General features: G+C 36.2%; 1 protein-coding gene across 16 annotated transcripts in view; it reads left to right on the top strand.

The window, feature by feature from the left end:
• BPTF (bromodomain PHD finger transcription factor) overlaps window positions 1-13,354 on the top strand; it is a 56,085-nt gene extending 42,731 nt beyond the window's left edge. For 11 of the 16 annotated variants that reach the window (XM_026860889.1, XM_026860888.1, XM_026860884.1 and 8 more), the window contains 8 exons: window positions 400-482; window positions 1,719-1,944; window positions 2,381-2,733; window positions 5,997-6,170; window positions 7,064-7,256; window positions 8,254-8,338; window positions 10,216-10,402; window positions 12,450-13,354. In XM_026860889.1, coding sequence (XP_026716690.1) covers window positions 400-482; window positions 1,719-1,944; window positions 2,381-2,733; window positions 5,997-6,170; window positions 7,064-7,256; window positions 8,254-8,338; window positions 10,216-10,402; window positions 12,450-12,486 — 1,338 coding nt within the window. In that variant the 3' untranslated portion in view covers window positions 12,487-13,354. Of the gene's footprint in view, window positions 1-399; window positions 483-1,718; window positions 1,945-2,380; window positions 2,734-5,996; window positions 6,171-7,063; window positions 7,257-8,253; window positions 8,339-10,215; window positions 10,403-11,691 lie in introns of all 16 variants that reach the window. The other 5 variants (XM_026860892.1, XM_026860890.1, XM_026860881.1 and 2 more) reach the window with 3 other exon arrangements.
• The last annotated feature ends 2,008 nt before the right edge of the window (window positions 13,355-15,362 follow it).

Raw genomic sequence — 15,362 nt, 5'->3', positions numbered from 1 at the left:
TTAAAAAAAAAAAAATTTAAAAAAAAAAAAAATATATATATATATATATATATATATATATAAAAATATATATATATAAAGACTCTTACCATTTTTTAAAATAAAACAACTAGTCACTGAAGAAATATTGTCAATTTACATTTAGTCCCTAGGTTTAAACTTGACATAAGCAAAATATCCTACTCTGTTTGGGTGGAGGTGATGCTAGTTTTCAATTTCATTTTCAAATTATTGCTTTAAACAAGCACCGTCCCCTTGATAAAATCAGTTTTATTTGGTCACTGAAAATAACACTTAACTTTTTCTTTAACTTAGGAAATGTCCTGGTTCTCCCAGTAATATTATGAAATACTGGCTAAAGTTTTCATATTTTATTTTGGATTCTGTATCATCCTACAGGTGGTTATGAAACAGAATGCTGTCATAGAACACTTGAAACAGAAGAAGACACTGACTCCAGCTGAGAGGGAAGAAAATCAGAGGTGAATGTGCATCATGGTGCATCTTTAGATATGAAAGTTTTACATTTATAAGATCTTTTAATGGTGGTATGAGAAAACACTGGTTTGTAAAAACCTGCTTAGAGAAATTTTGCTATTTTAAAATTGCTTAAAGTAACTTCCATAGCAATGTTCTTAACTCTAATTGAATCCTGTATATGCTCAATTTTATTCTGATTATATGTTTTTTAAGTGAAATGTTATATTGCACGTGTTTGGAGCTGGCCACATTTTTTAAACTCAAGGTAAAAACCATCCTTAAAGGAGCACAGAATAGAGAACAAATGGTTCTGTTGCAAAAAGCCTGGGTTTTGTTTGTCCGTTATCATGGCAATTTCTTTCCATTCTTGTCCGCTGTACATTCAGCTCTCAGAAGGAATTGAAAAGTTGGAAGATAGTGCTGTTCAACAAAGTAGGAGATTTTATGCTTGAAGCTGCTAAACACAAATTTGGAGCATTTGTCATTTGTCTTAGTGTTATTTTGACTCCTTTTCACTTATGCAGTTGCTTCAATTGGATAATCACAAGTGCACATTGTCAGACAAAAATAATAGTGTTTTTTATAAAGCTTTGATCATCAAATGAGGGTACAAGCTTAGTTGATTACAACAGTATCATTAGGTGCTACTCGCTCAGTGTTCACAGTTGTATGAAGAATAAGTTGTATTGTCATATACTCTGCATTTAATGGTGTCAGACAGCCTGACTAGTATTTAGGCTGACAGAAGTCCACTTAAAAAAAGAGTCCTAACTAGCTTGGTTCATGGTACAGCTGTCTTTCTGTCTCACTGTTTGTTTTTTGTTTTTTTTTTTCTTCTCCAAGATGTAGTTTGGGTATCTTACCTGGTAAAAAAAAAAAAAACAAAACCAAACAAAACAAGTAGATATAGTGCAGGTAAAAAGAAACAAAATTGTATGGCCCTACAAAACAGCTAGCATATCACATGTGTCATCAAAATACAGATGTGTATCAAAAGACAATATGTCTGAGCCTGAGACTGCAGAGTTGGCAGCAGCTACTTGTCCCAGCCATTGCTATTTTGTTGTTTGCTTTCAGCTCGTCTGTCAATGGGAGCTCTTTTTCTTGGTCACTCTGTCAACAAGAAGCGTTTAGTTTTCTAGTGGGTTTGAGATAGAATGGGAAGGAAAAAGTAAATTCAGAAGAATCGAAATATGGGCAGCTCAGCGCAATGTACTTTTTCCTTATTTCTTCCCCAGAATGATTGTGTGTAACCAAGTGATGAAATATATTCTGGATAAGATAGACAAAGAAGAAAAACAGGCAGCTAAGAAACGAAAGCGAGAAGAGAGCGTAGAACAGAAGCGTAGTAAACAGAATGCTACTAAGCTCTCAGCTCTGCTTTTCAAGCATAAAGAACAGCTGAAAGCTGAAATATTGAAAAAAAGAGCACTTCTGGACAAAGATCTACAAATTGAAGTGCAGGTAAGGACAGTTATTCTCAAAGACTAATTTGATTTTAAGCTGAGGAGAACACTTATGTGTTAAATCTTTATTTGTTTGCTTGGTGAGATTTTAAGGAAACGTAGAGGGTGAAGTTTTGGTTGTGGATGTCTGAATCTCTGTGAAGCTGCTCTTCTTGTCCTCTTTATGCTTCTTGTTTTTAATCTGGACTGAAGTTACCTTGTTTCCTGAAACAGCTTCTGATAAATTACAGCCAGTGTGTCATAGTAGGTGAGGAGCATTGTCCCTCAGTGTTATGTGACTTGTAGGTTAAGCACATTAAAAAAATCGCATATTTAAATGGATTTAATTATTTTCTGTTGATTAAGCATGGGGACTTATGTCTAGATTTCAATCCTGTCCTGGAATAATCATATGAAGTGCCTCCCTCTCTATTTATTCATTTAATATACTTCAGGAGGAGCTAAAGAAAGACTTGACTAAAATTAAGAAAGAAAAAGAAAAAGCCCAGGCAGCTGCTGCTGCAGCAGCAGCCGCAGCTGCTGCAGCCGCAGCTGCAGCCGCTGCACCACCACCACCGCCACCACCACTGCCACCACCACCACCACAGCAGCATGCAGCCAGCGTCACCTCCTCCTCCTCCACCACAGTCCCAATGCCAGTATCCTCTCAGAAGAGAAAGCGAGATGAAGAGAAAGATTCGTCAGCTTCCAAGTCCAAGAAAAAGAAAATGATTTCTACTACCTCAAAGGAAACAAAGAAGGACACAAAGCTTTACTGCATCTGTAAAACGCCTTACGATGAGTCTAAGTGAGTAGTGAACACCATAGCCTTTTACTGTGTGTTCTTAGCTTTAGGTTTAGTGTTTAGCTGTTAGTGCAAGGTAGTTCTAGAGTTGGAGATAGAGGATCGGGTGTTATTGCAGTGATCATTAAGGTATAAAGGATAAAGTCTCTGTTTTCCACTAGCAGTTTCAAAACTATTAACATACTTGATTTATACTATTGAAGTGATTTATATTTTTACTTGTTTGCATGTTTCCATTGTATGACCTTTCTGTCTCACATGCACATACTCTTTTTTTCTTTTTTCCCCTCCGCTCTGTTGTTCTTTCTTTTGCCGTTTTGCCTCTGCCTCAGAAGCAAGTGACAATTTGGTTTGAGCAATTTCTTGTGAACGAGTAGCTGATGTTCTTTAGAAATAGCTTTGGTACCGTCTTCTAAAAAATGACTTCTTATTGTAAGTCAGTAGCCAGTAAAGAGGGTTCCAAGCTACTGGACTGCAGTTCACTTTGGACAATGTTTCAGGTAGAAATGGTTTCCATGTGTTAAAATTTTCATCCCAGGGTTGATAAAAAAATTAATATGTAAACATTTCACAAAGTGAAACCTGCAGTTCTGTGTCCTTTGAATCTGACTGTGAATGAGGAAAAATATTTACACTACGTACAAAGCTTGTGAAGAAATTTAGTAAGTGGTGGAGTGGAAGATTCAGTGGATTGCAGGGGGATAGGGTTATGCATTCCTGCTCAAGCTAGAAGTGACTAACATCAGTAATGGTTAGTATCTGATAGCTGTGTGGAGGTGCATGTAAAATAAATTTGACTTCAGACCAATTTCAAGTGAGTATGTATCAGCTCAACAAGTGACAATACCAAGAAGTATTAATTGCTGCCATTTGGCGGTGGTTTAAATGCTGATTAACAAAAAGAAACCGTAGGGGTGGAGGAGTGCTTTCACTCCAGTACCGGTGGTTCTTTCCAAATCTAGGGCCAAGGCTCTCTTGAGGTTCCTTCTAGCCTTTTTTGTTTTTTGATTTTCTTTTTTAAAATGAAGTTGTGGTCTTTGGGTTTTCTTCACCCTGGTTGTTCAGCAGCTCTGCCCATTGCAGCATTACATCAGTGTGGGAAATGGGACTGCTCTCAGTGCTGCTATTACTAATCGCAGACTTGTGATGCCCTGGTTGTTAATTCACTATTACTTCTAAGGCATGTCACCAGTCTCACTTAAAGAACGTTGTGTTAGGCTGTCATCCAGTAAATTTAGGATACCCTGTTCCCATTTTTTGTGATAATGAACAAATTATGTGAGCGAAAGAATTCAATTGTCAGACTAACTCTTTCTGTTGATGCTAGTGGGCATTTGAGTAAGCCGATGAAAAATGTGGTTATAGAGTGAATTTTGGTAGCCTGGGTTGAGAACTGTGCTTAAACGCACAGAATAAAACTTCAAGAAAATGAAATGGTAATAACTTAGTAGTATCCCTAGCAATATGATTCAGTTCTGCTGCTCCGCTTTTTGTGAATTCTAAATGTTATGTTCTTAAAATGATGACTGTACTGTTAAACTACTTTATCCTTTCAGTATTTGGAAAGGGATTAGTCAAGTTTTAGAACATTTTTCTGGTAAACTTTTTTTTATTATTTTCATATATATAAAGGCATCAGATACTCCTCTTTGTGCTGATGTCTCTTTTCTACTTTAGAAAAGATGGATGTGCTGCTTGAAAAGCTAATTTGTGGTATATTATGAATACCCTATGCATTTTTTAGGATACAGTAAATCCTCAAAAGTCGTTCTGTTGCATACTTTATTGCAAATCTCTTGCATTTAGTTCTCCTTTTGTGATACTCCAGGGTTATAGGGATTTGCTCATACTGTTTTTGAGGATGGTCAGTAAGGATATCTTTCTAAGATTCCTACTTAGATTACAACTTATTTGTTAAAGCATAATGTGATGCTTGTTCAACATTCTAGTGGCAAGGTTTTAGCATCTACACCTAGACTTAAATGTGCTTCCACGTCACCAGGAGCAGACGCAGTCCCTCTTGGGAAGGGAACACTGGCTGAATCATTGTTGATAGTTGTCAGGAGCTATATCAATCCATTCTTTGTGGAAGGTTGGCTTGTGTGGGTTTGGGGTTTTTTGTTAGGATTTGTCTGACTGAAAATTAGAGAAAAGGAAGGATCTGAGTATCCGGGGTGTGTGCAGAGGCCCAAGAAATTAGAGATGTTTGTTTTGTGGAACATGTGCTAGCTGCTGTCCCGTTGCTCGTGTGTAGTGTCCAGTGGGTGGTGCTTGCAGACTGACGAACTCGGGTGGCAGTAATTCATGCAGCAGCACATGGCAGGTGGTCTCTGAAATCTGGAAAGATCAAGGTTCTGAGTCAGCTTGCTTTTGCTTAGGCAGAGAGAATGGATGTGTAACTTCGCCCATCTGGTTGATTGTCACTAGTCATAGGTATGTTTTGAGATATCCATACACAAAATGTCAAACATCCTTGCATAATATTTTACAGTTTTGTCACGTCATTCTGTGCAAGGTCCCATTCACATGATTCTGTACCTGGTTCCCTTCACTTCGTGTCATACCATACCTGGTTCCGTCACATAGCTGTGTCTGAGAGTAGACGTTATTCTCTGAAGAATAGTCCACGTTCCAATTTGTTGCAATTTTGAGTAGTTTAATATCTGTTTTTCAGTGCGCTCCCACACACCCCCTAAAAAAAAAAAAAAAAAATTTACAACCATGTCCTGACCCCATTTTCTTTCATATCATGTTATACCAATATGTATTCTACACATGGCTGGTATGCATGTTCTTCGTAGTATACTTGTAACTCCTAGTTGGTGTTTGCGCTTTGCTTTTGTTTTTTAAATTAACTGAGACCTACATTTTCAAATCTTAAGGAAATGTTTCAGTGGCTTCTGAGCTACGGTTTTGAAAATGTAAATCTTTTTCTTTGGCCTTGTCTTTTTGTGCCTTTTACAGTTTTTCACACACACATTGGAGACATACATTTTTAGCCCAGTTTTGTCAAAAGTCTGGTTACCTATTGATGTGCATTTTAATGAACTGTCAATTTAAAATTGACCCAAGTGACCTTACTGACAGTATAGCTGCAGCATGAGATGTTAGTTTGTAAGGATAGAATGTTAGGAAGCAGGGAAACGGAGACAGAAAATTGAAGAAAGTAGGCCAGCAAGAAAGTGCGTCAGAGAGAAATGCAGGGAAAAGTGCCATGCCATTTGAAATGACAATTACATTGTCATTTTCATTGTGAATACTTTTAGGTTCTATATTGGCTGTGATCTTTGTACTAACTGGTATCATGGAGAATGTGTTGGCATCACAGAAAAGGAGGCTAAGAAAATGGATGTGTACATCTGTAATGATTGTAAACGGGCACAAGAGGGCAGCAGTGAGGAATTGTACTGTATCTGCAGAACACCTTATGATGAGTCACAGTGAGTTCTGATAAGAACCTCTTATTTAATGTTTAGGTAGCAAACTGCTCTGACTGTGGTTACCTGTTCCTTGCAAAGAAAAAAAAAAAAAAAAAGAAGTTATTCAGCATATGTTGTATTCATTTGTAATACAAATTGCTTTTCAGTAATTGTCTTCCTCTCCGAAATGTTTCTATACAGTAAATGTTTAGGAAAAGTGGAGTTTTCAGAGTGGTCAAAATGTGTTGGGTTTTGTTTTTAAAAAAACACCGTGTGCTTTAAATTGGGATTGTTTTTTGTTTGGTTGGTTGTTTTTTTTTTATTTAACAAGGGATGGTTAGAAAGCTTAAAAGACAAATGTAGTATTTCGTGGAATTTTTTTTGTGCTTTAGTCTGATCTGGATAGAAAGCATAATTCTAGTATGGGGGTATATGGTTGGTATCTTTTACTGTAAGGCTTTGTGTCATAGAATACCCCTTCTGTATTCAACTACAAGACTGAAGCTTCCATATGAAAAATGTTTGTACGGAGTGAAACAGGAGCCCTAGTTTTAGTCCACTTTGCGCAAAATGTATCTTGAATTGTTTTGGAATACTGGTTGGGTGAGACTTCTGGCATTACACTGTTCCTTTCCACTCTAAAGCAGAAGAATGATTTTTGAAATCTCGATTGCTTGATAGCGCTAGTATAAAATTTAGGAGCTAATTTTGAAACGGACTATCATTTAGCCTGTTTGTAAATACAAAAGCAGTTTGAATAGTGTAATTAGAATTTGTCTGAAATACCACATTACACTGTTGTATTTAATTGTGCCAGGTGTCTGCTTATGTGCAGGGGATTGCAGGTTTATGTGTTTAAATGTAACCTTTAAATTAAATAGATTGAGTCACTAACACTGGTTTGGATCTTGCAGATTTTACATTGGCTGCGACCGATGTCAGAACTGGTATCATGGGCGCTGTGTTGGCATTTTACAAAGTGAGGCAGATCTCATTGATGAATATGTGTGTCCACAATGTCAGTCCACAGAGGATGCCATGACTGTACTCAGTCCACTCACTGATAAAGATTATGAAGGTTTAAGAAGAGTGCTACGTTCTTTACAGGTGAGAATAAGGAGTGCAGCAAAGACGAGTGCTTTTTTACTGTGTAGGACATACCTGGTGAGTCTTGGAGTAGGTTTTGATTTCTCTTCCAGTTGTTTGAGACTTTTTTTAAAAAGGAAATAGCCAAGCTCTTTATTTTTTGTTAGAAATGCCACTTTGTCAGCTGCAGACTTGATTGGCATTATTATGCTGAGGAATCTTTACAGTAATTAGTAATCACAGCTTCTGAGTGAAACTACTCTTCAGTGGAAGGCTTCTAAAGGAAGCAGGTTTACTTAAAATACCAAAAGGCAGAGTGTTAGCCTAACTGAACAGGATATAGAGGATGCAACGTTCTGTTCTCAGATTAATTTGATATGATTTCTGATCTACGCTTCTCTACTTTAATCTCAGAGTTTCTGATTTCAGTAGTGTTCTAACAGAAAGCCGTTACCAGCATGTAAATGATGGCATCCTAATAAAAAGAATTACATCAATCTGCTACATTTCTGGCTTATCAGGCACTCCAAAATATGTCTTTTCTGCTCTAACTGTGAAGAATTTTCAAGAATTTTGATATAACTGTGTGGTAACAGAAATCCTAAAATATTCATATTTTGCATTGTTCTACATTTTACAGACCTGTACAAAACCAAATTAATTTTAGAGTACTTGGAAGTGAAAAGAGTGGCCCATTTCTAGGTGTGAAGTGCCAAGCACTCAGTAAATTCATTACACGCTTTTCTGTGCAGCCTGTCTAGCACAGTATCCTGCTGTGTCTCAATTTCACATTGTTTCCTGTTTTGAGGATCAACTGTTCAGTCCTTGACACTGAAGTTTAAAACTTTAGACGGTCATCAGATGAGAGCTAGTTACCTTTTCACATAACACTGCACTTCTTTCTAAAGTTCAACTCCAGGCTCCAACAGTTAAAAGTATAATGAAATTGTTTAGCTACTAAATAGTGCTGATTTAACTTAAATTTTTTTTTTGTAATTATATCTTGTTTTTCCGACAGGCTCACAAGATGGCATGGCCATTCCTAGAACCAGTAGACCCCAATGATGCACCAGATTATTATGGTGTTATTAAAGAACCAATGGGTAAGTGTTTCTGAGCAATAACATGAGTGTGTGGATTTGGGGTTTTGAATATCAAATTCATGACCTGCTGACCATTTCCATCCAGGGATCTTAAAGATATGTTTTGTAGAATACAGTTTTTGCAGTCAGGGAAACTGAGACAATGTGGTTTCTCCTTGATAGATTTAGAAGTTCATGAGGCTTAATATGTCTACTTCTAGGCTGACTCCTTAACCCTAAACGCTGTCAGTTTAATGTATAAAATGTGAAATACAGTGCAGCAGTAGGACAGAATTCTTGTTGTAAAATTATTTGTTTCAGGAGGAAGATTTTGCTGTGGGTTTTTTTGCTCGTTTTTCTTCATCAGTTCCTCCTACAAAGCGTGGGGTGTGTACTCTAGAGTTTGAGGAGGAAGTGTTGCTAATGCAGTTAAGTCTGACACGCAACTTAAGGTGGAGTTAAAAATTGTCTTCATCTGACTTGCTAGTGTACTAAATTTATATATAAATATTAAATTATATGTAATTTGTCTTTAAATGTACATGAACAAGAATTGTTTCAAATCTTGTGTATGTGGGGGAAAGGGGAAGAGAAGATGCTGTAGCTTTATAGTGTTTTACTCTGATCTTATTAGACCTTACCATGTAGCTAGGATACAGTAGACCAACACTTGACCAACACTTGAATGTGAGATCTCTTAGGAAAATCTACTTCCTGCACAAAATGGTGTTGCTAAATAAATGTTGTTCCTTTCCTTCCAGTTACTGCACCAATTCCTTTTCATATGTCTCAATGAGAGCCAGCATATCATTTGAGCTTTCCCACCTACTCCTTACTGATTCCAGAAATAGGGAAGTTAAATTTAGTATCTTGGCAAAATTGTAGTATTTTGACTGAAAACAATATTTAGTTAGAAATCATGTCCTTTTCTGTGCCAAAGTTTTGGATTGTGCTCTTACAAAAATGGTAAACAACTCCTATTCCGTGGGGTTAAAGTTTATAAAGAAAGCTCAAATAATAATATAATGAAGCATACAATGATTGAATGAATTAAACAAAAGTGCTTTTAGCCCCTTCTGACTTAACTAGCAGGAAAATGCATTTGTAAGTATACAAGTAAATATATGGAAAATACACCAGTTAATCCAGGCCTATCTACCCTTGTTTTCACACATTCTGGCATTACTGGCATGTCAAAGTAAGCACTTTAAGAGCATTTTGCAAGGGCAGGTCATTGTTTTTCCAGCTAAGTGCCACTATACATTTAGTCAGCTATATTTATAATTGGCAGTTCTCATTCCTCTCCCTTTTTAATTTACATTTGCATTAAAATAGAACAATGACTACTTACTTTACCATTCCGGTCTCATTAATGTGTCTAGTCAGTAAGAATGAAAGCACTAGTGTTTTCCATGATCCTGCACTTGAAATCTGTTTCATCTGTACCATGTGGTAATATGCATATGGCCACAAAAAATTAATTCATTCAAAGCAAGTCATGAATTCAAATAAAAAATAATCAGGTTTAGATAGCTGCTACCTGTACACATATGACTCTTGGTCCCAGTGAGGGTGGTAAAAATAAAGTCCAATTAACTGAATCCAGACTGCCTGACTTTTTTTATTCCTTAATTTCTTCAGATAAAGCAAATAGCTTCCTGCAAAAGACCCGAGTTTTCCAAGGTCACTTTCATACTTGCATTTTAATTTAGATGTACACAACATATTCAAGCACAAGTGTTTATTCTGAAGGAGACCTACTGGTGTCACCATGTCACAACCAGCATTCCTGGAAAAGCAACTAACCTAGACAGACTTGCTTTCCTACAGTCTTGACAATGTGAACTTCTGTCGAGGGTGAAAATGTCTCATTTTAATAACCTTTGGTTTCTTTAAAGACCTTGCCACCATGGAAGAAAGAATACTGAAACGTTACTACAAAAAGGTCACGGAGTTTGTGGCGGATATGACCAAAATTTTTGATAACTGTCGTTATTACAATCCAAGTGACTCCCCTTTTTACCAATGTGCAGAAGTTCTTGAATCATTCTTTGTACAGAAACTAAAAGGATTTAAGGCAAGCAGGTAAGCCAAAGTGTTCTTAATCGTAGATGTTCTGTTGTCCCCTAAAATCTCCTTAATGCTTTTGTAAGCTTACATTGCATTCATACAGGGATTTGCCTCTCCATGCACTTTCTTGGAAAACTGCTTTTCTTTTAAAGGCAAAAAAATCTGTTCTACGATAGCCAGCTGTCATTTTCAGTCAAAATTACAGCTTAAATACAATTTTGTGGAGGTTACTTGGTAATGTGTGTTCAAAATGAGTTGTTAGATGCAAATTTGGGCAGTATCATGAATGTAGAAAATTTGAATGACACTTTAAGTCATTGCTGCAGAAAAAGTAATGGTTTCTGATCAGGACAAATAGTGTGTTCTGAGTTCTGATAATGTCCTACTGTGCAGTAAGTAATTTTCAGATGCTAAAAAGAGACAGTCCTTCCATGACACTTATAATCCAGTGAAAGAAATTAAAATACTTTTAGTTTTTACTGCTTCTCTCATCTTTCTATAATTTACCATATTTGAAACAGATAATAAGTAAGGTTTCAAGTAGGATATGCAAAACTAAAGACCATCCAAAATTTACTATTTAAAATTTAAAACTTTTTAAAATGTTTTTCTGTAGAAGGATCAATGTAGAGTATTTCCCTAACATAGACATTTCTGAAAAAAAAAAAAAAAGCAACTCTACTACCCATTTTTCTATTGCTTGCTATTCTGTCTAGTAGCACATACATGGGAGTTCTATGGCACTAGACAAATTATAACGTGGTATTTAGTACAGCTGTTCCTTAAACCAGCTTACTCAAAACGCTGACGGAGTATACAGATTCCTCCTCTATCACTGCTGTGTTCCAGCATAAGCCAACTGGAACCAAGTTACAAATGTTGGCTGCCTTTCAGCATTACTCAGAAATTGTATATGTGTAGTAGTTAACTTTGTCTGTCCAACTGTAACAGTCAAAACTGTAACAGACTGCTAGTCTAAAATTAACGCAGGATTATATCCATTTGTAATTACGTAAATTGAAAGCTTTACTTTATATCCATTGTTGTGGAAGCTATCTTAATTTTTTGTATGCAACAAGAGTAGGATTGATAAGAAGCGATGAGATCAAATTAATTATCCAGCATTTTTCTTTCCAATTCAGTACTGTATTAATGATTTTTATCCAGTAGTTTTCAACTCATGTTTCTGTCATCTTGCTTTAGCTGGTTATCCAGCATTCACTGCTTGCACACTAATTTCATTGCTGCATCTTATTTGTTATTGTTTTTCATTTATACCATCCATGTTCTTTCTTTTCTTGCAGATTGTGATATCTTTAGTCTGAACTTTTTAACTGGAATCAGAACTGGATGTTGGGGTCACTTTCTTTTATTGTACAATTCGATGACATTAAACTGCCCTTAAAATCCAGATCACTTGTCTAAAAAGTAAATGTTGGGGTTTTGTGACCAGCAGTCATACTGGTGCACATGACTGTATTAACAAAAAAAAAAAATTGTCCCATTCCTCAAATACTGTATTGAGAAAAATGAAAAATTCATCGTGGAAACCATGTATTTTATTGTTTTATTTCAGTCACTAATAAAACTGTGAATGTCAAAGAGGAGTTTTGCTGAACTCTGATTAGCAAAAATGTGATTTAAACATGCCTGTTCAGTTTTTTTCTGTTAAGTTAATCCAAAGACTTCTTGAATAAATTTAAGCAAAGTACACCTTATTATAAATATTCACAATTTAAAATGTCTTTTTGCTTTCCTTTTGATGGACTACTATTATGTAAATATGAGAGTAAGACTGATTTCAGGCATTTTGGAATATTCCAGTGACACACTGCATTTTACAAGTACTGAAATATTTGTATACTATAGGAGCAAATGTGCTTAAAATTCAGAGACAATTATTTCAAGTGTTCTTTTATCTGAAGGGGGGGGAAAAAAAAAATAATGGAAGCAACATGGTGGTAATTCCCTCATTGTGATTTACCCTTGGCAACACCTTGCAGCAACTGTGTTCTCCAAGATGAAGGGTGCTTAATTCTTCACTTTCTTCTGTATTCTGCAGGTCCCATAACAACAAACTGCAGTCTACAGCTTCTTAGAGTTCAGCGTGTTAACCTAACACACGAGCAAGAATCTGGTTGTCTGAAAATTTTTAATTAAGAAGCCAGATGTTTTTAGTCAGGTTATCCTGACAAGACTTGATGTAAACTGCGTTTTTATTGGTCACAACAGTCAAATTATATTCTTGGCTTATTTTGTCCAAAGGACAAAGAAATAAAAATCAGCAGCACCACTTTCTTGTCAAGATCAAATTGTTGTACTATTGTGGCAGAAGCAGGAAAACTTTGTTTTGTTGAAGGAGAGAGAGAAAGAGAGCAAGAAAAAAGATACAGTAAATGGGGTCACGTTTAACTCCATGGAAATGCCACGTCTGTTCTTCAGTGAAGAAGCTGGTTTAAAGTCCACACAGAAAACTTTGACTGTATTTATTTATTGTTGCAAAAAAGACGCTTTTTTATTGCTGCCCTCATTTGTCAGCTAATTATTTTTTCTTATAAAATCCAGCCCCGGTTACATGTAATCCATTCTGTATCTTAACATGATTCCTGTAGGTAAAAGTACAAGAAGACCTCTAGATGTCTTTTCTTTCTATGAAAGGAGCTGCTATGTACACATGTGCACACACACAGAACTGGGAATCAACAATGAGTTTATCATTCATGGTAGATAAAACAATTAAGCTTGCATAAAAGTTGGGCTAAGTGGTCATGGACTACAGACTCTGTTGCCTTGAGTATAACAGTACAATTTGTCATTTACTCTGCACCAGACTGAAATGAGTAAAATCTATTTGAAGCTATCTTGTTTGTAAACATTTGTCAGATTCTAATTTTTTTCTTTTGTATTAAAATTCAAAATATGGATGTATATGAAACAAAATAAATGGAGATAATTGTTCTCCCCACAGATGTAGGTGTCTTTGAGTGTGCGCTAATATGTCTGTAACACTTTGGGGATCTGTTCAGATTATTTCAATTAATAGGGGAGGGAAGTGGCCAGGGAGTTGGACTTTATTTTGCTCCAAAGGTAGCGTTTACTGCGTTTCATTCTTACGCAGCTGTTACGCCTTTATAAAATTTCTACAGTGGTGCCAAAATTACTGTAACAGATAACGTGGTAGGAAGTATTTTGTGAAATGTCACTGCCCACTGCTGAATTAAGTGATATTTTGCCAAGTGCTCTAGGAATGTAAAGTACCGAGTGTCAGGATATCTCTGAGGGGCGTTCTGGGCTGTGGCACTGTTTCCTGTGTGAGGAGCACTGCTGTGAGAGGGATGAAGTCACAAGAAGATGGAAATTGCAGATGACATTGCTGTTTCTTTCTGATCCGTCGCTTTTTCACATTGCGTGTATAAATGACTTGCTCATACGACCTGTCTGTAGTTCATCAGCCATGGTTTGTACGCGGCTCTTCAACCCTTTGACTAGCTTTTGCACTAATTCACCGTTAACTTCTGTTCTGCAGTGATCTGGGATTTACCTGATTTATGGATAAGCTCCTTTTGGGTTTAACCTCACACCTTGCTATGCAAGAACCTCTTCTGTTATTTTTCTTAAAAAGACGTTGCTACTGACCACTCTTTCTTACACTTACAGGCTCAGGTGTACAGGTTCTTCTGGGGTAATTTTATCTAATAAAAACCCGTGTTTTTTTGTACATACAAATGTTGTCATTTAACCTATATGTGAAAATTAAAAATAATTGTTCAATGTGAAAACAATAATCCATTTATGCTTCTTTAACTTCAAGAAGAGTAGTTGCGTTTAGGTTATGTTGTCCTTTGACGTTTAAAAAAATGCTGCATATTGTATGCATTGTGTTTTTAATGCAACAAGGAAAAAAATCTCAACTTTTAACAGCATTTGAACATACCCTGCATCTCATCGACACGGTATTTCTGTACTATTTATTCATATATAAATATATATGACATGATTTAAAACTTTCCTACCTGTAGGCAATAGATTGCTATGTTTTTAACAGATTGTGGCAAACTGAAGAGTACTTTTTTGTACCTTATAGGACACATCATCCTAGACAAATAAAGTAATGTGTTTGACATTGATTTGGTGGCGTTTCTAATGAAACATTTGATAATGTTATTGTATCTAGGTCTTGGCTTTGCCAGATTATATATAACTGCCAGTGAGCCAGGCTGATTAGGGAAATAATCCATACAGACAATTTAATTGTGCTGAGAGCCATTTGTTAGTGTTTCCAGTTGCCATTGAGCACTTTGAGGCATTTTCTTGATTTTTTTTTTTTTTTATTAGTGGTGATCTTTTATAGTTAAATGGTGTTACTGAAAGTCCATCACTTGTAATTCATATGCACTTTTCTTAAGAGCATGGTAAGTTCCCAAGATTTGTGATTGCTGTTCAGTTATCCTTCTCTTTGTGTTTTCGTAAATTATTGCAGCGTTTGGGTCAAAATGGCTATATATTGTAACACAGATTTTGATGATGTGAGCTGTATCAGCTTGATTCTCTTTTTTTGTCTGCTCAAAGAAATTTGAAGCAATTATCCTTGGTCTAGATTTAGTTTGTGCAAAAGTTAATGGGGATTTAAAGTGAAATAAGAAGTTGGGCTTACCCAAAAGCTTTGAGTAAACCCCTGGAGAGACAGGAAGACAATATTCCTGTACAAGCTGGATTTCTGTCTGTTTGCTGTAGAATTTTCATGCTTACCCTGCTGGGGAAAAAACAATTTATTGTAAGGTATCAAAATCACCATAGCAGCTATTGCATGCAAGTGCCATCTTCTTTTCAGTGTGATTAGTGAGGTTTTTGCAATAGCGACTGCAACACTCTGGAAATCGACTTGATTTGGTAATTTTTTTTTTTCTTCAGTATGTTAGTGTGTTGTAAGACTGGTAAAAAGTCGTTTTGCTCCTGCTCCAACTGTATTTCACAG

This window comes from Athene cunicularia (genome assembly GCF_003259725.1).
Source record: "Athene cunicularia isolate RWA chromosome 18 unlocalized genomic scaffold, athCun1 chr18_part1, whole genome shotgun sequence".
NCBI classification, from domain to species: domain Eukaryota; kingdom Metazoa; phylum Chordata; class Aves; order Strigiformes; family Strigidae; genus Athene; species Athene cunicularia.
Note: the sequence above shows the minus strand (reverse complement) of the source record. Positions and strands in the feature narration are given on the sequence as shown.